This window comes from Asterias amurensis, chromosome 16 (genome assembly GCF_032118995.1).
Source record: "Asterias amurensis chromosome 16, ASM3211899v1".
NCBI lineage: Eukaryota > Metazoa > Echinodermata > Asteroidea > Forcipulatida > Asteriidae > Asterias > Asterias amurensis.
Genome location: NC_092663.1, coordinates 9864700 through 9888739, shown reverse-complemented (window position 1 = coordinate 9888739; position 24040 = coordinate 9864700). Strand labels below are relative to the sequence as shown.

General features: G+C 39.4%; 1 protein-coding gene across 2 annotated transcripts in view; it reads left to right on the top strand.

Moving 5' to 3' along the window:
- Window positions 1-24040, top strand: part of LOC139948697 (phosphatidylinositol 5-phosphate 4-kinase type-2 alpha-like) — a 50648-nt gene that overhangs the window by 4997 nt on the left and 21611 nt on the right. For both annotated transcript variants that reach the window (XM_071946954.1, XM_071946953.1), the window contains exon 3: window positions 13612-13708. In XM_071946954.1, the coding sequence (XP_071803055.1) occupies window positions 13612-13708 (97 nt within the window). The remainder of the gene's footprint in view (window positions 1-13611; window positions 13709-24040) is intronic.

The window sequence follows — 24040 nt, the reverse complement described above, 5'->3', positions numbered from 1 at the left end:
GTAAAAAGTGTTATATCATGGACGTGACACGCGTGCTTGCACCTGTTCTTATAAGACAGTTTCTTCATTCCTATTGGTCGAGAGCAACGGCTGAAACAGTTGTACAACATCACGCGATACGCTCGTAAAAGGCCAGACTGCCACTTCAAGATGAGGGCTGCATTTAGCCAATTTGGGCTGTCAAGCGCAAATCAAATGTCACAAGGGGCTTGTTGCCACCTACTCGCGGGGCTGAAACAGGGTTACCCTCTTGCTCGGTCTGTAAGAAGCAGAATGCACTACCCTCCCAACTTAAAGATGGACAAAGTGGTGCTCTACCCATTTATTCAGAGACAGACCTAAATGCATGATGTCACCAAACCGCCTTTTCCTTAGAAGTAATCTGATGATGGAACAATGGAAAAAGCGCCAACGCGTATGCGTGTCACACAGGATTGGCCAATGAACAACCTCCTTTTGATGCGCGTCACACAGGATTGGCCAATGAACAACCTTTTGATCTCCCAGTGATGCAGTTCTACTCAATACTCAAATGATTTCATGTGCTTATGTTCTATTTGCCCTTCCCATAAAATATGCTGATTAGGGCTCATCCTTAACACTAGTCTTGGTGCAAGGCATGTGGAGCAAGTATGCGATAGTTGAGTGTGTACAACAGCGTCTTGCACCAAGACTACATAGCTGGTATAAAGTACATGTACATGTATACTGTAATTTTCTTGTAAAACTACTATGGGCTAGTAAACACCACTTCTCAACTTGCTCTGCGAGCTACTTATGACTGATAAAATGGAAATAATATATTTTGAGAATGCTCACTTATTCATTGTTTGACCAAGCAAGTTATTGTACCACACATTGTCCAAATCTATCTCATGAATGGCTTGCAAACAATACAATTGGCGTACAGTGTATTGTTTTGCAATTTATCAAGTCTCAATCTATATAATAGCCCATTTAACAATAACATATCAATGCGCTTTACATTGTACATAAATATTGCGCTAATTCTCTCTGAATGTAAACATTGCGTACAATGCATATTGAATGTTATTACTAATGTCTTGAGAATGTTTCTCATAGTACATTCAGAGCATCTCTCTGGCAGCCCGGGGCAGCTGCTTAGTCTACAACTCAGGAGCAGCAGTCTAGTGTCCACTTCGCACGCCTAATTGAATAACACCAATCAATGTGTCAACAGCTAGCACCCGGAGCTGTTACAACCAACCCCTACTTCTCAATAAGAACAGCGTACACTTCAATGTTATTGTGTTTGCTGCAAAACTGGGTTGATTTCCTGCAAGAAGCAGGAAGCAATTTTATCTGTCTACAACTCTTGAAACTGAAAACGGTGGTACGTGTGTATGTAACCATGATGTAACTACACATTGAACAGCTTTTCTTGTTTGGAGTTATTGATCATGATCATTATCGGGGCAGCCATTTGTCGGCTATCTTCTCGATGGTAAATCCAGGAAGCGCACTTCCAAGTCAGCCCTTTGGGGGCAGTACATGTATGTATGGGGGCAGTACATGTACAAATGTATGTAAGGGGGCAGTTGTCAATTATGTCGTCGGCAGTGTGCATCCCTTTGCATTAGCAAAGGAGGATGAGTTGATCGTCCCAATTTCATAGAGTTGCTTTTAAGCGCAAAAAGCACCAAAAAAAATTATGCAAATAAGAATAAGGTTACCAGCCAAAATAGCATGCCACTTGTATAATTTGTGATTGGTATCCTGCATCTTTTTGCTGAGAAGAAAATTTAAAGCATTAATTTTGGCTTTAAAGCAGCTAAATGCATTAATTTAGATCCAGGCGGGGGGGGGGGGGGGGGGGGCAGGGTGGCCAGGGCCAGGAACGGTAGACGGAAAAGGAGACCCAGTAGAGGATGTACGTCATGGACTTTGGTCGTGTGAATAAAACATTGTATGCATAATTCATGTCTGATGTCGGGTCAGGTGTCAAATCGAAATCGAGGCAAAGTAGAGATAGTCGCGCGCTTTGCCTCGATTTTGATTTGACATCTGACCCGACATCAAACATGAATTATGCGTACAAGGTTTTATTCACACGACCAAAGTCCATGACGTACGTCCTCTACTGGGTCTCTACTGGGTCTCCTTTTCCGTCTACCTGGAACTTGGTGTTCCAACTGTAAACACAAAGGCCAGGATTACCACAGCCTGGAACACCAAGGCCACAAATACCAAAGCCAGCAACACAAAGGCCACGAAACGCCAAAGCCAGGAGCACCAAGGCCAGAAACATCAAGACCAGGAACATTTAGGCCAGGAACACCAAGGCTAGGAACACCAAGACAAGGAACATCAAGGCCAGGAACACCAAGGCCAAGAACACCAAGGCTAGGAACACCAAGGCTAGGAACACCAAGGCTAGGAACACCAAGGCCAGGAACACCAAGGCCAGGAACACCAAGGCCAGGAACACCAAGGCCAGGAACACCAAGGCCAGGAACACCAAGGCCAGGAACACCAAGGCCAGGAACACCAAGGCATGGAACACCAAGGCAAGGAACACCAAGGCCAGGAACACCAAGGCCAGGAACACCAACGCAAGGAACACCGATGCCAGGCACACTAAAGCCAGGAACATCAAGTCCAGGAACACCAAGTCCAGGAACACGAAACCAGGAACACAATTAGGCCGGGGACATAAGAATGTATGCCATTATAACCTGTATAGATTCCAAGTTCTTCATGCAATGCCAGGCCTGCATTCCAAGATGAAATTGGTTTACACAGTCGTAACCCAGGCCCCTCCCCCAAAGTCATGATACATTTTGTGGGCTGGCTGCCCTGACATGACTAATGTGTAATGTGGAACAGTCATCAGGATTTTGCAGTGCACATTAAAGTCGATTTCAAACATTAAATTTCATGGATGCATCCTAATGTACATGTACACTTCCAGGCGCAGAGTTCTCCAGAATATTTTGATATTTGGATGAAGCATGCTGAATTGAAACAAGGTCTTTGAAATGTTCTCTTCTTGTTTGATATATATTTCCGTTCTAGAAGGCCTATGGGTGCAATCTGGAGCATAGTGTTCTCTAGATTTTTGTGAAATTTGGGAAGTCGCGGAGTTCCCTCGATGGGAAGATCAAAATTGTGTGGCCTCAATTGTACAATTTCCTCTTCTCTTATGTATGTCATTCTGTACCAATTTTTTTTTGACTAGACATGCCATTTTCTGCGGGGGGGGGGGGGGGGGGCTGTCTACCCCAGTCCTTATGATCTTAATGTGAAATACTGTGTGCAAAGAGTATGTAATGTAATGTACAACAACATACATGTACTTGTTGTGTACATTTTTAATGTAAAATTTGAGACACCTACATGTACACTGTGTACTGTGCATCGCACCCCCCATACACATACATGAATCATGTTTCATGTACATGTACATCTACTGTATGACAAATGACATTTTTATCCGCTGCTCAGGAATTCTCATAAATTTCTTACCCTGGGCATTTAAAGAAAAAACTTTATGTATGACATATTATAGTTGAGACTACTGCTGAGGTATCAGCGTCAGAAATCTCTAATCGTCGGCTGAATTTTTGCAATATTTTAGTTGACAGAGAACAAGGCTCTGTATGTTTGCAGTCCTTCGTTAAAGGAATACTACAGAATTGCTAAGAAGAAAAATAAGTTGTACATGTATAAGATTACAGATTTACATAAAACTTATACGGTCTAATGATGATGATAGTAGAAAACATCCCTTTACTTGAAGTATTTCTGTCTGAAAAAATGTCATACATGATGAGAAATAAATGAAACTAATTTCCCGTTTGGAGGGTATGCTCAGTGAGCGTTTTACACCTTTTTTTTTTATCAATGTCATGTAAAATATGTTTTCAGTTTTTCACTATTTTCTTGTGACCCACCCAGATGGCCGATCATTGTCAGTTTAATGCATACATGTACTGTATGATGGATTACATGAAGTGCTTACACTGCCAGCAACTGCTTGGTTGGCAAAAACAATTCGGGGCATACCTTTAATCAACAAATTTATGACATATAATTGAGACTACAGTTCTCGGTCCAGTTTCATAGCACTGCTTAGCAGTAGATTTTGTGCTAACTGTGCAATTTCCATTTCATAGCGCTGCTTTTAACCGTAAGCACACGAAAAGGCATGCTAACCTTCCGGTGCTTACCACACGAAAATAAATGACGTCACAATGCAAATTCATGGTAAACGCGCAATATGGTCGCCCAATTTTTTTACTAGCCTGTGAAATAGGCTTGCACCGTGGCAAATTGTTCGGCTTACCGTTAAGCAGCGCTATGAATTAGGGGCCCTGGTATCAGCGTCAGAAAGCGCTAATCGTCCGCTGAATTTTTGCAATTAAAAAAATGCGCGAGACAAGTCTAGAGATCCTCTCCCCTGTACTGTTTCTCCATGAATGAGATTTTAAACATTAGCTGAAGTGATGTAATTAGAGCTGTCTGCTGGCAAAGTCTCAGCCCCTGAGGGCCCCTACATGTAGTTCCTTAGGGAAGGGGTGGGACTCATGACTTGACATTGAGAACAGCCTCAAATGATTTTTGAATTCGGAGAAATGACTTTCTGCTTTCGGTCAAAGGCACTGGACACTACTGGTATTTACTCAAAATATTTGTTAGCATGAAAAATTACTTGTTGGTAAGGAGCATGGGAGACAGGCTGTAAGCTTGGGCGATATCGATTTATTTTATTCACGATATATCGCCGACAATATATCGCGATATTCGATATAATCGCGATTAATTAAATTTGACATCATCAGTCTTCTAACTCCAAGTGAAAGTTGTAGAAGAGACAGTCATAGCATAAGAGAGGTGTTCTAATGACCTATTCTTCTGGTTTTACTCCAAACCTATGGGGTGCAAGATGTCTCAGCTAGCAAATACATCGCGATATTTAATCGATATCGCGATATATCGCGATTATCGCGATAATTGCGATATATCACGATATATCGATATTTCGATTCAAACCAAATCCATCCGATATCGAAATCGTTTCCAAATTAATATCGCGATATTCGATAATATCGTGATATCGCCCAAGCTTAACAGGCTGTCGATAGTGGTAATTTTTTACTCGTATAATAAAAGATTTCCTTGGCCTAAAGCCTATATGCATCTGAATAAGGGCTTTTTTTTTTTTCTTCTTTCGCTTTCAACCAATTGAGTCAAAATTTTTACAGGTTTGTTATTTTATGCATACTGTATGTTGGGATACACCAAGTGAGAATACTGGTTGCCTCTAGCTACCGGGCAACCTCGGTAGTCTAGTTGGTAAGACACTGCTCTAGAATTGCAAGGGTCGTGGGTTTGAATCCCACCTGAGTAACATGCCTGTGATATTGTTTCACAGGACTCGGGAAAGTACTGAGTATACAGTGCTAACACACATCGGTGTATGGGTAAAAACCAAAAATTAATATTCTTTATCCCGATGCAAATTTAACATCTATTATATCGTTGCGGTACCCGCTGCCAAAACATAGGATTCGAACTGCCTCTAGCTACCGGGCAACCTCGGTAGTCTAGTTGGTAAGATACTACTGCTCTAGAATTGCAAGGGTCGTGGGTTCGAATCCCACCCGAGTAACATGCCTGTGATATTGTTTCACAGGACTCGGGAAAGTACTGAGTATACAGTGCTAACACACATCGGTGTATGGGTAAAAACCAAAAATTTATATTCTTTATCCCCGATGCAAATTTAACATCTATTATAGAGAATACTGGTCTTTGACTGTTACCAATACAATGTATGTATCCAGTGCCTTTAATCATGGCAACGTTGAAATAAATATATTATCTACTGGTAACTATCTATCTACATGTACTGTAACGAATTTGGATCGGGTGAATAAAAAACTAGTCACACAACATGTAATGTAGGCAGGCAGCCATCTGTGCTTCCATGGGTGAACGTAACTTGAATCTGAGCACTTCGTGAAATCATAGCTCCATAGTGATATCATGGAGGTAGAGTATCAAGTCCTGATACATACAAAGTGTAGCTCTATGGTCAGATCATTGGCAAATTCTCCACTATTGATGGTGGTACACCGTATCTGGCACACAGTTGCATTTATGTACGATCAGAAAAAGATGGCAGGTCCCCAAGTTCTGGATCCGCTTGGTTGGAACTTGCTGTAACAGAGATGTTTTTTTGATGCAAATTCTCCACTATTGACGGTGGGACACTGTATCCTGCACACACTTGCGCAAGTTTGATCAGAAAAGATGGCAGGCCCCCAAGTTCTGGATCCGCTTGGTTGGAACTTGCTGCCGCGGAGATGGTTTTTTAATGCGTGCGCTGATCCGCAACCGTCCATCCTCATGCGACACTTTATAATTTTGGCACAAGGCGTCGGCAATCATCTTATTAGGGCATGTACGCGCTGGTAAATGTATCTGGGATGGCATATCGATAACAACGGACCCACGATGATTGTTACCAATATTGCACTCAGGGCCATAAAGGTGGGACAAAATTAATAGGGAACTGGTCGACGATGCTCCTATCGAAAAATGTTCATGCCTTGGTATCTTGTTAATGTGTACACACCCGCTCTTCATAACAGGTAATGGGACACCTGTGAGCATATTATAATCACAGTTATTGATGTGGAGCTTAATACGGAATTGCTGTTTGCCGTTTATATTACCGGGGGCCAAAGTCATTGTGGAGTCCGTGAAAGAATCTCTTAATCAAATATTTCTTCTGCACATCGTTAAAGGGGAGGGATGTGCTCTTAGTAGTTACTCCGAAAATTTGAAGCTTTTTTGTTAATTGAGACTACAGATCTGGTATCAGAGAAAGAAATCTCTCAATACTTGGTTCAGCACTTATATCAAAAACCGTACCACCAAAGTTTCGATAAAAGGCGATTTCTCAAGACATCATATCTTTACCTATTCCATACCTCAGGGGTCCATAGTAGGTCCGTTGGCTTTCATTTTGTACACCAATCCCATTGGCGAGATCATTCGTCAACATGGTATCTCATTTCATGAATACGCTGATGATATTCAGCTTTATGCTGAGTTTGACCCTAAGTCTGAAGGTGATCGTCAGCGTGTACTCAGCAAATTATCATCATGTGTGCTTGCCATCAACAAATGGATGGCTCAAAACATGCTTCAGCTGAACCAGGGAAAGACGGAGTTTATTGTTTTTGCGAACAGTCATGTTTTATCCACTCTCCCTAATCTTGAACTAATATTGGCCGACTTTACAATTCCTGCTTCCACATCTGTTAAGAACCTAGGAGTCTCGCTTGATTGTTCTCTGAATATGTCTCATCACATTAGCTCTGTATGTAAAACTGTTAATTTCCACATACGTAATCTATGGCGTATTCGCCGGTTTATTACACAAAGCGCTTGCCATCATGCCGTCAGAAGTCTGGTCTTGTCCCGTCTTGACTATGCCAACTCTCTTTTGGTAGGTGCCCGCGAAAATGACCTCGCTCGACTCCAGCGTCTACAAAACAAGGCCGCTCGGCTAGTATTTGCGTGTGGCCGTGACCAGCCTTCTGCCGGCCTGATTGCATCGCTGCATTGGCTCCCTGTTAAAGAACGTATCAACTTCAAAATTTTCACTCATGTATACAAAATCCTCCACACCCAATCTCCATCATATCTGGTTGAACTTGTTCATTCCCAAAACTCCAATACTGCTGATGAATACAGGCAACGACTCCGCTCATCAGCTGATCAGACCCGGCTTTCCGTTCCTAGAACTAGACGGAAAGCTGGGGATAGCTCATTCTCCATAGCTGCCCCTCGCCTATGGAATGAGCTCCCCGCGGGTCTGAGAGAGGCGATCTCGTTGCCTGTTTTCAAAAGCCTCCTCAAGACATTTCTTTTTCCCCACCCATCCTAGTTTGTTTGTTTTTCTTTTGTTTTGTTGTCATAGTCTCATGTAAAGCGCTCTGTTCTCCGTAGAGCGCTATATAAATGTTTCATATTATTATTATTTATTATTAATCATCCTACGGATTTTGCTAATTAGCGGAAACAGAACAAACTGGATGTTATAATGCAGTCCTTCATTTCAAAGCGAGGGTATCCTTTGGTAATTAGTCCAAAAATTAACGACTATGAAATTATACTTGGTTATAGAAGCACTGTACAGCTGTTGACGCTGTATAACATGTTGAGAAACAGTTCCCTTCAAAAGAATATGGTTTTAGAGAGAGAAAGATTCAAAAACATTTCAATTAGAGAACAATTTCTGTACAAAACATTTCTCAGATCGTGTAATCCAATTTCGGATTATTCTTTAAAGGCAGTGGACACTATTGGTAATTGTCAAAGACTAGCCTTCACAGTTGGTGTATCTCAACATATGCATAAAATAACAAACCTGTGAAAATTTGGGCTCAATCAGTCGTCGAAGTTGCGAGATGTTAATGAAAGAAAAAACACCCGTGTCACATGAAGTTGTGTGCGTTTAGATGCTTGATTTCGAGACCTCAAATTCTAAACTTGAGGTCTCGAAATCAAATTTGTGGAAAATTACTTCTTTCTCGAAAACTACATTAGTTCAGAGGGAGCCGTTTCTCACAATGTTTTATTCTATCAACCTCTCCCCATTACTCGTTACCAAGTGAGGTTTTATGCTGATAATTATTTTGAGTAACTACCAATAGTGTCCACTGCCTTTAAGCCTGGACATTAAAGTGCTCCAAATTTTCAGCAATATCTCAAAATCGTAACCACCTTTTGAAATGAAATTTTCACGGATTAATTTGACTACATAGATCTTCATTCCAAGGGATTAAAATTTATTGGGTATTTCACGTTCCATCTGGAATTGCCTGTCTTGCGCCCGTGTTGCTATACAATATTTGACTTTCAATGGGGTTTGTTGGTTAGGGACAGGACATGAGGAATTTGTTTTTATAAAATTAAATATGTCTGGAACCAATGTACGCATTGTAGTTGTGATGCTGGAAAAAGTATGTGCAAATTATATCATACAAAATTAACATTTGTCATCCCAAAACAATGTAATATATTATATAACCTGTGTCTGCTCAGCATGTTTGTGAAAGCGGTATAAAATTACATGTAGACTCACAAAATGCTAAAATGGTAGAAAAAGGACACACTAATAGGCTACATTGTACATGTAGGTCTATGTACTTCGTAAGCACACATCATTCTCACATGTTCTAATAATGAACATGTACTATGTGTGCTTAAAGTAACACGTTGCCTTGGATCGGACGAGTTGGTCAATAAAAAGCGTTTGTAACCGTTTGTTATAAATGGATAGAAAGATCTTTTAAAAGTAGAATACAATGATCCACACAAACATGCCTCGAAATTGCGTGGTTTTCCTTTTATTCTGCGAACCAATACAGTCGGCCATTTATGGGAGTCAAAAATTTGACTCCCATAAATGGCCAACCGTGTTAGTCGACGAGGTAAAAGGAAAACCGTGCATTTTCGAGGCATGTTTGTGTGGATCATTGTATTCTACTTTTACAACACCTGTCTACCCATATGCATTTTATAACAAACGCTTACAAACGCTTTTCAAAGACCAACTCGACCGATCCAAGGCAACGTGTTCCTTTAAATTCAAACAGCTTGTGTTGTTCATGTACTACATAGGTCTTCCTACAGTGCCTGTATAATTATATTACTCCACAAGCACCTTCAGCAGAGACTGGGAGTAGTGCAGTACGAATACGTGCCACTGATATATTGTGCATGTAATTTGCTCGTTGACACGATCAAGTTCTAGATCCACAGTGACAAGTGGGAGCAATCAGTCGGCGGGTCTTGCTCTGAGACCAGTGACCTGAACGAACGCCTCATCAGATGAACACGTGCATTGATGGAGATTGTGAAGGGCACTTATTGCTCGCTGTTGCTACGTTCACACGGTTCCGTGAGGTTCTGGATTATTTTCTGTCTTTGTACAGGTGGAAGTTTGTGCAGGTTTTCTTAAAAGTGTAAATGGAATGCGTGTTTATGTAATAATAAGGGGAACAATTTGTACTGGTGAGATAATAAACACAAAAACTTGCTGTTGCTATGTTCACACAAATCCATGAGAAATGAACTTACATACGCACACTGTACATTTGTAATATGCATCCGTTTGTATACCAAGTCTGTACATAAATAATAACTAGTGCCTGGATCCACACAAGTGCTCATGGTGCTTGCTTCAATAAAAGCGTTCCCTCTTGGTTGTCCTCCATCGGTACAAGGATCAAGAAAAATGAAAACAATCCAACGTCTATGGAATGTTACTGAAATGTTTATATATAAAAATGAGGTCTTCAGGTTTGTTTAGTCATGTCATGTCAGTGTGTTCCTTAAAACACACAAGGGTCAGCACTTGACAGTCAGAATTCTTGCCCAGTGGTTTAGTCTGGCTAGTTCAATTTCGGCGAAAGGCATCCCATTTTAATATGAAATATGGACCAATAAAGTGTAGTAACTCGGGTTCTTCTGGCTAATCATTGAAAAGTTTGGAGGAAACCAACGCTGCAAAGCAGAATTCTTGCCCAGTGGTTTAGTCTGGCTAGTTCAATTTCGGCGAAAGGCATCCCATTTTAATATGAAATATGGACCAATAAAGTGTAGTAACTCGGGTTCTGCTGGCTAATCATTGAAAAGTTTGGAGGAAACCAACCCTGCAATTAGCAAGGCTTGAATTAGTTTTAAAATACAGAGAAAAAAAACCACAGGGTATGTACAGTAACATAGGGTATGTTCAGACAGCGTACTAAGTTAAACCCGAACCGGTTTAACTTCTACGAGCAGCAGGGGGTGGTCGTAAAAATAAAAAACCCTTGCGTTCAGACAGCAGTGAGTTAAACCCGATACGGTTTATCTTTGGTTTTAAGAGGTCAAAGCAAACGCAACCCCGTGACTCTAACATTCTGTTTATTGGCCTGTTCATTGGTCACCGTGTGTTTACATAATGATTACGGAGGTCAATGGGTCGTCTGTTGTGAGTTAAACCGGATGTGGTATTTTTTATTCTGTCCACACACAGTGTTAAAAGTTAAACCCAAAGCGGTCTAAAGATAAACCCCCTCCCTGGACGGTTTATCTTTTGTAGGTTGAACTCGATTCGGACTAACTTTAAAACCATTCAGACACACTGAGTTGAACTCGATCGGGTTAAACCATGAGTTAAACCAACTTTAGTACCGTGTCTGAACGCACCCATAGAGCTGAAAGTTTTACTGGACCAGAAAATTTGTTACAACTTACAACACCAGGGGTGGATTTCACAAAGAGTTAGGACTAGTCTTATCTCGAGTTAGGACGAGTAACTCGTCCTAACTTAGGACTCCATGTAGCTGTACGTTTTTGATATCTCTTAGGACTAGTCCTAGCTCTGTGTGAAATCAACCCCAGAATCGTAATATGGCAAAATAACTTGTCTTACACAGTAGACATGATATTTTTTCCTACTTTAGCCTGATTTCTATCCTTGTTGCCCTTGGGAACACTGTGATTTAAATAGCCTCAAAAAATATATTAAACAATGCACCATATGGACAAGTAAGTCAGCCCTTTAGTTTTTGTACTCAAAACTTGTTTTCTTACTTTTTTTTCCAATAACCAAGTTTCATGCCGGACACAGTATCGCAATGAAGCTGTTTTATTTGATCTTACGGGTAACAGCACTTTCATACTGAACAAAACTGAAAGATATTTAATAATCGGACTCAAAGTCAACATTTGATTATTAAAATAATATTAAAGGGGAGGTTTAATGTTTGTTAAAATCAAGACTGCCAGATAAGCCAGACTCCAGTCGTAGTTTTACTGGCACTCTTAAAGCTTAAAAAATTGCCTCAGAGAATAAAAATCAAATTGGGGAAAACTTGCAGCTGTTAGCATTGGGAAGCAACAAAACTATGAATAAAAGAAATACATCTTGAAAAGGAGAGTTTGAGAGTAACTTTGAAGTTGTGTACATTATAAATATGACAAAACACTATTTGTGACTGTAAATTGTACATTCAGGCATGCTATAATTCTTCCTACTCAGTGGAGTGTGTTTTCCGATTGTGTTGCCCTTGGACAAATCAGATCTACTAACTCCATACACTCCCACTAGAAACCTCCGTTCTGCTAACAAAGACACCCTCGTTATTCTTAAAGTTACCACCAAAGCATATGGTTAACGTAGTTATCAGTTTGCTGCTCCTCACTTATGGAACACATCAAACAAGCCACCACGATCTCAAGTTTCAAGACTCTTCTCAAAACAATATCTATTTAAATCTTCACATACTTAATTATTCTTTTGTTTTCCTCTGAGCGCTTAGAGACTTTCTTTTGGAGGTGTTAGGCGCTATAGAAATACTATTATTATTATTATCAATTGTTATTTATAAGGCCTGGAAAATCTAATACAGCCTACACCAGAAGCCAGGCCTTGTACTGGATAAAATGTCCTACTTTTTTCCTCGGATGGAGTATCATGGCTTGTGTACACAAGTATTATATGTATTCAGTAAGCCTCTGTTGACTTAGAGGTGGAACTCCGAATTAACCGAAGACCAGAGAATAGTATGTGATTACAATTATAGACATGGTAGAAGGTCATGACTTCCTGTCGGCAACACGTATTCCTATCACTTGGCTTGATCCAGTACAGTTCCTGTTTTTCTGGCACGATGCTGTGAATAACGACACATTTCTTTATCTTTATCAGAAGGAAAAACATTGCCATACCGGATTGGATTTGGAGCCCCTGTTTTTTTTTTTTTTTTTTTTTTTTTTTTTGGTCAGCAACCTTCGTGGCTGTTTGTGAACAATGAATGCTGAATATTTACACGGGATGGGCTGGAAGCCTCTGTCTGGAATGAACAGAGTTTAATAAACTAACACTTTGTAATCTGTATTTATGAATATCTTGGCAAACGACTTACTTTCCCTGCTGTTTCTTTTTTCTTAACAAAAACCCCAGTCCTGTCCTTGTTTGTCTTTCTATACAGAAAGAACAAAATGAGCAGCTGTGCTGACTGGGTTATCTGTAATAAAGATGGTTCAGATCATGGAGGCTCAATCTTTGTTACATGCAGGATATATTTACAGGGGTGGATTTCATTTTGAACATGTTCAAAATAAAGCGTTGGGAGAGCTTGAAGCTTCCCATCCTCCCACGTTTGGCCCACAATTGGTCCACGATTGGCCACGCGATGGCATTTTTCCATCGCAGTAGAAGGGGCGACTATGTATGACTGGGGTATAACATTCTGTAGTAAGCAGGGCCATGAAATTTAGCCCATTACACTCATGCATTTTTACTCAAGTTCTCAATAAACACACCATACAACCAACCTGTGAACATTTTAACAGCCAATGGTTCAAAGTTGTTACATTAGTGTTCATCAGAGGCAGTAGTTTCTTCAGAAGGTACATGTAAGCTGTCTACTTAGCCCAAAACTTCTGTGCTAAGCGATTTTGATCAACTTTACTAAAAAATGGACCTGGGTGTAAACTTCAAATGGATCATCAAGATAACTTAACGAATTCCAGTCATTTTTTAATCTCTTGTTTTTCTTCTCTTTTTTTTTGCAATTGTAGAGAAAACCTACCGAGCCACTTCAAAGTCAAAGAATACTGCCCTCTGGTGTTCAGGAATCTAAGGGAACGCTTCAACGTCTCGGACCTCGACTATCAGGTTTGTAGAAATAGAGAGAAGAAAGTCAAGTCTTCCAAATATTTTGTCACACTACATGTACATGTACTTGATTCCCTGGGGTTACCCTCTGGGGATTAACAGCCGGCATTTTAACACCATGGTTGCTTCACCCCTGGTCTGCCCTGGTAAACGGACATACTCATGTGCATTCTTGAAATGTGTAAATGGTGCTCTCTGCTTTGTCTTGGTTGCCAATTCTTCCCTCAGGTGTACAAAACATCATAAGCCTTTTTGAGGTATGGCGGACGTGATACGCGCGCGTCACACGCCGCGACTGATGCCACGCTCACCATGTTGGTGGTCATTAGGTTTACGTGTAAACGCAGAGTCGCCTAAAATGCGCACTTCACTGAATAACATTTGTTCTATTTCTATGGTCAATACGCACAAATTTACCACAACTTTACAGTGTTGTAGCAATGTGTCCGCCATACCTCAAAAAGGCTTATGGACCCGGCCACAGCTTGCAACAATTGTATAATATCCCCCTGTTCCCAATCCACCACTAGAGGTTCATGTTTTTTAAAACCTTTTTAAAAACAAGAAAAGTACATTTACTGTACGTACAGTTACAGTATGATTGTACACTCCAATTAAATTGGGCAATTCAAGGACTGTATAAATCCAGCAATGCAAATTAATTCAGTGAATTTTGCAGGTACCATGGTCCATTACAATATTATATGCAGGCATAATGTTTTTCCTATCTTAGATTGGTTTGTTGTTGCCCCATAAGAAATATCGGTGCAAATGTGACGAAACAGCCTGAAAAGTCTATTAAAGCGTTGTACATGTATGTCAACGTTTGTACTTCAATAAAAATGTTTGTATACGGGGTTCTCCCCAGTTTTTTTTTAAACTGGGGCGCCATTCGGGACCCACTGAACCCACATAATAATAATAATAATAATAATAATAATAATAATAATAATAATAATAATAATAATAATAATAATAATAATAATAATAATAATAAAAACCAAAAGTTTGCACATATCGTCAAGCAATAGACCAATTGCGCTGCCAATGTTTACATGTGATCACGTGACCTATAGTGGGTATAGAAAACCACAGCTACACAGTAAAGACATGGGAAGACTCGTACCGAAGGACCATAATTGGCTGTATTTTCAATAAATAAAACTTTTAACTAAAAACTGAACCCTTTTTATAAAGTTGGATATTGTGACATTGATTTTAAATCACATTTGCTGTTTGATGTTCCCAGTATTTTACTACAAAAGAGGTTTCTTTTGCGAGTGTGGTTAGACTATGTAAATGACTGCAGTTTGAGCGAGCTCACGCGCCGTGGGTTTTGCTATATGCACGGCATGAAGTTGGGCTGTGATAATGGAGATCGCGAAGGTGTCCGACTCCCTGACAGCCACACCTTCTAACAAAATAATTTGAGGGTGAAAATAAAGGGATTTGCAGCTTCTTAATGAAATTTCTATTGAAAATATTGGCAGCAAAATCATTACAATGAGGGCAATGCAAAACCACACTTTCCATGCACAAACACATGAAATCATGTGAACACTCTCGTGGGTTTTCCTATTAAAAACTAAGTGGAACTGTGGTTACCCATTACTGGCATTGTTCAGCCACTGGTAAGGTCTCATGTTACAGACTCCGAAATATTCTTCATTGATTTCGAGAATTTAGTTGTTTTTTTTTGCAGCAAATTGCAACAATAATCATGTCTTTTTAACGCACGTTTATATGGAGTACGCCGTGTTTGTTTACATCCAACACCCACTTTAGGTCACGTGACGCACGGAGCGCAATCGGTCTGTTTGTTAACAGGCTGATACCCCAGCATGTGCATTGAGAGAACTCTGCTACACATGTACTTGTTTTCTATGGAATAAACTGACATAAACTTTGCTAAACATGTACACACAGTACGTTTTTGATGACATTTCATGCATCTTTCTACATGTTTTGTCATATAGCCACAAGTTCATAAAGGACCTGTAGGTAAAACTTGAGATGCCCAAGGACCCCTTTAACGTAGACAGCATGCATTTTTCATCACTCCAATGAGGGAATTTCGATGTACATGTAGAAGAAACATCAAAATGCCTTGCCTGAAACCTTGAGTTTGCCTTTTAAAAGTTAATTGCAGAAATGCACAGTACTTGGATGCAAACAGGAAAAAGGGACCAATCTTTCCATGTTGTGATGGACCAGTTTGACAATCTCCCTGTTTATGGAAACTTTGTACCTAGACATGTATGATGAATGTATACACATGTCCCTGATTGGTGTGCAAAATCTACCTGATTCTTGAAATTTTTGCCCTTTTACAAATTACAGTATGTTGAATAAAATTCTGAATATCTCCCTGATTGGTGTGCCAAATCTACATGATTGCAAGATGCAAATGTTGGCAGCTCTGTTATATCATAGAGAAACCTTTCTCTATGGTTAGGCCCCATAAAAAAAAAGAAATTGTTGATCGTCTTTTTTTTTTTGCGGATGGGGAGGGAGGGAGGTTTTTTTTTTTTTTTAGTTTTGTTGACATGCCAAATATGAAATAAAGAATAAAGAAATCATCACAATCACTATAAATCAGAGGTTTTGTGTGTTTTTGATGTTTTCAATAGTTTTGTCAAACAAATTTAACTCCTAGATGACATTTTCTGTAAACTTTTTCAATCAACTAAGCACACTGTAGCCCAAGTAAATATTTGAAGAATTGTTCTTGCTTTGCCAACATGAATAACAACCTTCTTTGAAAAAAAATATCAGCTGAAAAATCTGGGCAGTAAAAGTATAAAGAGCTATCCAGACATGGAGAAAAAAAAAAAAAAAAAAAAAAATTGGGTCGGGGGGTTTTGAATGGTCGGGCGGGGACGATCAACAATTTTTGTTTTTTATGTGGCCTTACATCTACATGTACATACATGTGCCTGCTTGTCCTGTAGCTTGCCATGTTACATAAATCACTCTGTTTTTACTACTGGTCCAACCATAGAGTAAGAAACATGGTCATCCTGAAGCAACTGCAGAACACTGACATTGATAAAACCACTTGGTGATTTACGAGCAATACACTACATGTACAATCATGGAGGAAACGTACAATGTAGTTAGTAGCCTACATGTACACCATGATGTAGATAATGTGTGTATTACAAATACACTGTATCCACCAGTTTTCTCCAGAAGACGATCAGTGCATACTGATCGAAACGTCGAGTTGAAACCAACGGTTCGTTTCAGAACCACCCCAACTCATTAGAGATAGTCTACATGGTGTAACCACAGATCTTTCCATATTGTATCCACTACATTTGTATGTATCCACTTACAAAAATTTGTCAACGTGGTTAATGGACTCACATTTTTACCTGAGGGGGTTCCTTAGCAAAGGCTTAATGAGCCTCTCGGAGGAAAGCTCTCTGCTAGGGTCAAAACGTTTCCTGTACATTAAAATGGGTTTTTTTTGCATTTATCCTGTTGGTCATTTGGGAAGCAAAGCAGTTTGCAAATTAGATGTATTCATTTATATTGAAACAGTTGGGTAGTACATGTACGTATACAATGTTCAGATTTTAGCTTAGAACCACCTATGGAAGTGTCTGGAAGTGTATGGAAGTGTCTATTTTGTTCGAGTCTGACTTTAAACCCTGTACATGGTGCACATGCAAAATGTGTGTAATGTACACTCGTGAACAGTTTGCATAATTTAAATGCACATTTTCTTGCACAAAACTTCTTTCACATGAAAACATATACATGTACAAGGTTCTTGTAAGTCTGAACATGCTTGAAACTAACAATCCTTTGATTATAGATGTGTTTTTTTTAATGAGTTCCCCCGTCGTAAGTTCTTGTTTGGGATTTCCGTTGAATTTGTCTGTGGTGATCATATTGGAAGTCTGTAATTAAATTTGCATGGAAATTATTTTGAACTTTGTCCCCGTCGAGTAGATGTACTGTCACTACAGTGTATGTACAAATGTAGGTCTTGAACTATTATCCACGTTAAAGTGCACAGTTTTTGTTGCCTTCACACGATAAACATACAACACAAGGTTCTTGTACCAGTTTGACTATGCGCGAGACTTGCAGAGTCTATTTGTGGAGAGATCTGCTGTGTGCTGCCTTGTGCTACGTACATGTATTTGTTTGCAGTAAAATTCTTACCAACGATGTAGTACATTCTGTGAACGATTTCCCCTTGTATAGCAGAGCAGAATGCTACACAAAATGTGTGGGTTGCTACTCAAAAATCAGCATTCGCTACTCAATATCAGCATTCAGTGTGCACAAAATATATTCAATCATAATGTCTTGCTATGCAAAATTACCAGTTGAAATAAATCCCTGTTTTTTTTTTTATTGTTCGATTCTAATAATACTGTTAGATCACTGTGTAATATCTATAACAGTAACAAGTTTGTTCAAATGTTGACTTTGAGTCTGAACTTTTTATTTTTTTAAGTCTATAATGTAATATACCTTTAATATACTACTGCAAAGATCGATGAGATAAACTTTCTCAATGTCCGAATGCATTTAAATGTATGTATTTGTAGGACGCAGGATTATTTTTCCTCATTTTGGTTCTGCTCGTGTAAACAAAATTTTGGTCCACCAAAGAATTTGAGCTACAGTACAAACCCTGTGGTCTTGTGGGATTTTACCCCAAGCTCAAGCCCCGTTTACGTAAGACTCTGGTTATGATGTTGAATTGACATGTAATTTGTCATCAACATTGTTATTGCAGTGGGAGACTTTTGAGACGCTGGCGGCAGCAGACATAATGGTCCTTTTTTGCGGCTCTGCATGTGCGTGCACATGCTCAGTGTTGCGTGGGTAGGTCTGAGCATGCGCACTGCTGGCGAGAACTGTGAAAAAGTATCGCCCAAAAGTCTCCCATTGAACAATATCGTTATTGCAGTTGGAGACTTTTGAGACGCTGGCGGCCGCAGTTATAATGTTCCTTTTTTGCGGCTCTGCGTGTGTGCGCACATGCTCAGTAATGCGCAGCTGGGTCAGGGCACGCGCACTTCTGGCGAGAACTGTGAAAAAGGACCGTCCAAAAGTCTCCCATTGATCGAAAATTATGTCTACATCTATGTTTATGACTTGAGAGGCTTTTTAACACAGTGCTGCCGTTTAGTAGACGCTGAGGTGTTTCTGTTTTTTACTCTTCTTGACCTTGGGATGTGAAGAGGAAAGCCTGTGAACCTTGAATTGTGTTTACGCATTAGTCTTGATTATCAAAATAGTCTGCAATGACAAGACCAGTGTGTGGGGGTATCCAAACCCTGTGTGCCACTGAATTCGAGCTGTAGTTTTGGTTCTGACTTATCAATGTGTCCATGGTATTGCCCCTGTTTATCTTCAAAGCTTAGTTCAGGAGTACAAAACAACCAGGAATCTGCGATCTTCAAATAAATCCCTTCTGACTCCCCCTATTATCAAAACCAAGTCGTACGGTTCCCGCTCTTTCCAATATGCAGCAGTTCAGTCATGGAACAGTCTTCCAGAGGTTGTCAAACAGGCTGAGACATCAGAACAATTCAAAACCCGGTTAAAAATATATCTGTTTACTTTGTACAATAATTGTTGATTTCCTTTTACAGCGCATAGGGACCTCCAATGATATGAGCTATATAAGAATGGTTTTATTATTATTATTTTTATTTGATTTCCTTTTACAGCGCATAGGGACCTCACGGTGATATGCGCTATATAAGAATGGTTTTATTATTATTACTTTTATTACATGGTACATCTACCGTAAGCAAAGAATTGGCGCTTGCGGAAGCAGGGAATTCTGTGCTTATTTACATGTAGGTCAAGCCTACAAGGGTTAGCGGGGAATTTTGGCGCTAGCATCATGTGTTAACACAGCTAGCGCAAAAATTCAGTGCTTGCACATAAACAGAGAATGGGTAATCGTACGCGCAGAATTGGGTGGTGAGCAGAGCCATAAATATTGAGCACAGGTCAGGTTGTCCTGAATTGTTGTTACCTTTAAGTAATATTTGAAATTTGACCCTGGTATCAAAATAGTTTTATGAATGATTTTCAGGACTTTGTATTTAAGTCAATATTGATAACATTCATGTAGGCCTACTTGTTTTTGTGGATAACAAAAATCAACATTCAAGTCACAATAAGTCATACAAACAGCCAGCTGGTACTTGTTGTATGGTTGCCAGTGAATAAACTGGATCACTGTGGAAATGCGGATGCAATAATTGTTTTTTTATTTGGTTTTATCCTTACACTCATGTGTGCTAGCACTGTATACTCAGTACCTTCCCGAGTTCTGAGGAGGAGAAACAATCACAAGCATAATACTTGGTGGGATTCGAACCCACGACCTTTTCTGCAATTCTAGAGCAGTGTCACACCAACTAGACCACCGAAATTGCCCGGTAGCTAGAGGCTATTCAAAATCCTATGTTTTGGCAGCGGGTCCTGCAACGATTTAATGGATGTTTAATTTGCATCAGGGATAAGGAATATCAATTTTGGTTTTTACCTTCACACCATAGTGTGTCAACGCTGTAATGTACAATAACTGGGCCCAATTTCATGGCTCTGCTTACCGTCGAATTCTGCGCTTACGATCACGATTCCCCGCTTACGTGAAAGCGGTGAATTTCTGGGCTAGCCTTGTAAGCAAAGAATGCCTAGTAACGCTGAGTACACACGCGCAGAAGCCCAACTTTGCCACTAACCCGTGAAATACGCTTGCCGTAAGCACAAAAATCCCTGCTTTCGTAAGCACTGATTCTGTGCTTACGGTAAGCGGAGACATGAAATTGGGCCCTGTTGTTGTTTGTTTTTTGTTTTGTTAGGGAGATCGGTAAGTAGCACAGGTTGTAAAAAAAGAGTCTCGGGATTTGTTTATTTTAATGTCTTGTGGTCTTCACCCCCGGAGCAAGGAAATCGTGTCCTAGGCTGCTTAGTGTAAAAGCAAACCGGGGGCCTTGATAGATGCTCCTTAATTACTCGGCAATCTCCTGTGTAAACAGGGGCCCTCAATTAGACCCCAACGCTGAACCGTCGGACGGATGATTGCATGTATGGTTGCCATGAGACCCAGACAGGGCTCGTCCCCTATGACAGGAACCTACTTGCTCTTAAGGGGGTCTTGATGCTTGCAAATCACGATTCTTCAGTTTCTACGTCCTCTGCGTACATTGTACACACTTTAAAGGGAGGGTTTACGGCTTCCTTATTACTAAAAATAATTGACCATGAAAACGATCACTTTGTAAAGATGAAGCACTGCAGCTGTTGATAGTTTGTACGGTGTTTTGAGAAACAATTCTCTAATAAAAGGAATGTGGTTTTACAGAGAGGGATTCTATGAAACTATTTCAATCTGAGAAAGTTTTTCTGCATGAAGCGTTTCTCAGATTGTGTATTCCAATTACATGTATGGATTTTTTCTTCCTGCGCGGACAAAACCACACCACATTTTCTCAAAAACCTTTTGAAACAATATTTTCACTGTTTAGCTTTATTGTATGTTGTATACGCATATTTAAGATTACAACAACAACCAAACTGTTAAAAAAAACAATACTTTGCCTTTAAACATGATAAACTGTACAGATGACTACTTGGCTGCATGTCATGTACGTGTACATTGACAGTTTATACACAGCTCGAATTACACTGGACAGCAGTAAGTTCACGACTGAGCGGACAAGTCTGGCAATCTACAACAACCAAACTGTTAAAAAAAAAAAAAAAACTTTGCCTTTAAACATGATAAACTGTACAGATGACTACTTGGCTGCATGTCATGTGGACAGTTTATACACGGCTCGAATTACACTGGACAGCAGATCTAACACCAGTGGCTTTCATGTTCGGCCAGTAAGCTCACGACCGAGCGGACAAGTCTGGCAATCTACAGCAACCAAACTGTTAAAAAAAAAAAAAAAAAAAAACTTTGCCTTTAAACATGATAAACTGTACAGATGACTACTTGGCTGCATGTCATGTGGACAGTTTATACACGGCTCGAATTACACTGGACAGCAGATCTAACGCCAGTGGCTTTCATGTTTGGCCAGTAAGCTCACGACCGAGCGAACAAGTCTGGCAATCTACATAGTATTCCACTCAGTTTTAAAACATGTCATCTGCTTTATATATTTGAACTAGCAGGGATAATTGATCTCATTTGTGTTGATGGGCAAGTATACTGTGATACTCAACAGAATGCAAAGAAGAAAGTCATATATTATTCCACTCAATTTTAAAACATGTCATCTGCTTATATTTGAACTAGCAGGGATAATTGATCTCATTTGTGTTGATAAGCAAGTATACTGTGATATTCAACAGAATGCAAAGAAGAAAGTCAAAGTCGACATTTGACCACAATTTTGTTTTTATTTATTTTACACACTGAGCTATAATGTATCAATATACATGTAAAACACATGTTTTTATAACATAGTTTATAATGGTTTTGCAAGAGTGTATGTAAATCTTTCCATGTATTTGTCCGTCTGATTGAATGTTGTATTCTTCTTTATGGGATTGCCCTTTCAGACAGTGATTTAGTTCGCTTTTGGTAATTCCTAGGCTGCTATTTGTTTTTGTATTTCTACAAATTCCCCTGTTTTCATAATTCTTGGTCTGATTGTCATTCTAAGTCTTCTGTGTGTTGTACAATCAGGCGAGATTTGCGGTAGTATCATGTGTTAATCTCTTTTGAGTAGTTGGTTCTGAAAAGAACTGGTGGTTGACAACTCGACTCAACATTTCCTGTGTTTATCACGTGTTCCTCCTGAAGCCAATCAGAGCACCACACTGATCGAAACGTTGAGTTGTCAACCAACGGTTCGTCGTCTCAGAACCAACGCTACTCAAAAAGAGATTAACACTGCATGGTGCTTCTGCATACATCACCTGCATCGTCTACATTGTACATGCAAAGTTTCAAATCCTACATAATTATTGTAATATTTTTAAAAGCCTGGATGAATAAATAAATATAATAATAAATAGACAGCAAGACTTGTCCAGTCCTGAGGGAACAGCCATAATAATGAAAGAGGCTTTAATAGCCTTAAACTTGCCTTGGAAAAAGTGCACATTAAACGCATTTTATTTTTTAGTTGATCCAACACCATACTGTATAAATTCCAAATTCTGTGCATAAAAAGTCACTATGAATTCACCTTGTTATACAGGAGAAAAAGCTTTCACCAGGATTTGTCATTACTGTTTGACATTCTGCACCCACATTTGTGGACGTTTGGAATTGGCCGTACCAAGCTAAATTTAAACAAGGTCTCCTACTGGGTGTTTATCTTGGCATTTTTTTTAAGCCTTACTCACTTTGGAGCATTCTATATGGTTTTCGCTTATTTTGTTTTTGTGTAAAATTAAAATAAATTAAGCTTATTATGTAATTATTATTTTTCTTGTTCATATTATCAGCCGAAACATTGGCGTATCGGCACTTACATAACTTGTGCGTATCAGCCCAGTTCGCTAGCTTGTGCATGGGGAAAACTCCGGGAGCCCTGGATTATTTATAGAAATTCTATCTTTAAAGGAACATTACAAATTGGTTAGAAAAAACTCATCGAAAATACCAGTTTTACATCAAACTTACACGGTCTAAAATATTCTTTTAAAAAAATTCCGTCTGAAATATTTGATGAGAAATATCCCGTTTGGAGTTCATCGCTAAGTGAGTGTTTTGTACATTTTTTTTTAACCGATGTCATTCAAAATGTACAATCGGTTTTTTACTATTCTCTTGATCCAGATGGCTGATTGATCAATTTCAAACTTCTACGGGTTTGTCAGTTTATGTATATGGTGGATTTATTACATAAAGTGCTGACACTGCCAGCAACTGTTTTGTTAGCAATAGCCAATTATGTAATACTCATTTTCTCAAATTGAAATGTTTTAAAGACACTGGACACCTTTGGTAACTGTCAAAGACCAGTCTTCTTACTTTGTGTATCTCAACATATGCACAAAATAACAAACCTGTGAAAATTTGAGCTCAATTTCTCGTTGAAGTTAAGAGATAATGATGGAATAAATAAATGAGTGCATTTTACCGCTTTGGGTGGGCGTTAATAGTTATAGTAGCTACATGTAGATGTACTTTGTACCTCATTCAAGTGTGCTCTCAGAAAAATATCTGAAAAGCTGACAAGAAGAAAAAAAACACTTGTCCGTTTATCATTTATAAGCAGAGTACATGTACATGTAGATCTATGTTTACTTGCTACAAGTGTAAAGATAAGATAATGCTTAGAGATGGCTTTGAAAAATTCACTCAATTATAAAAGAATA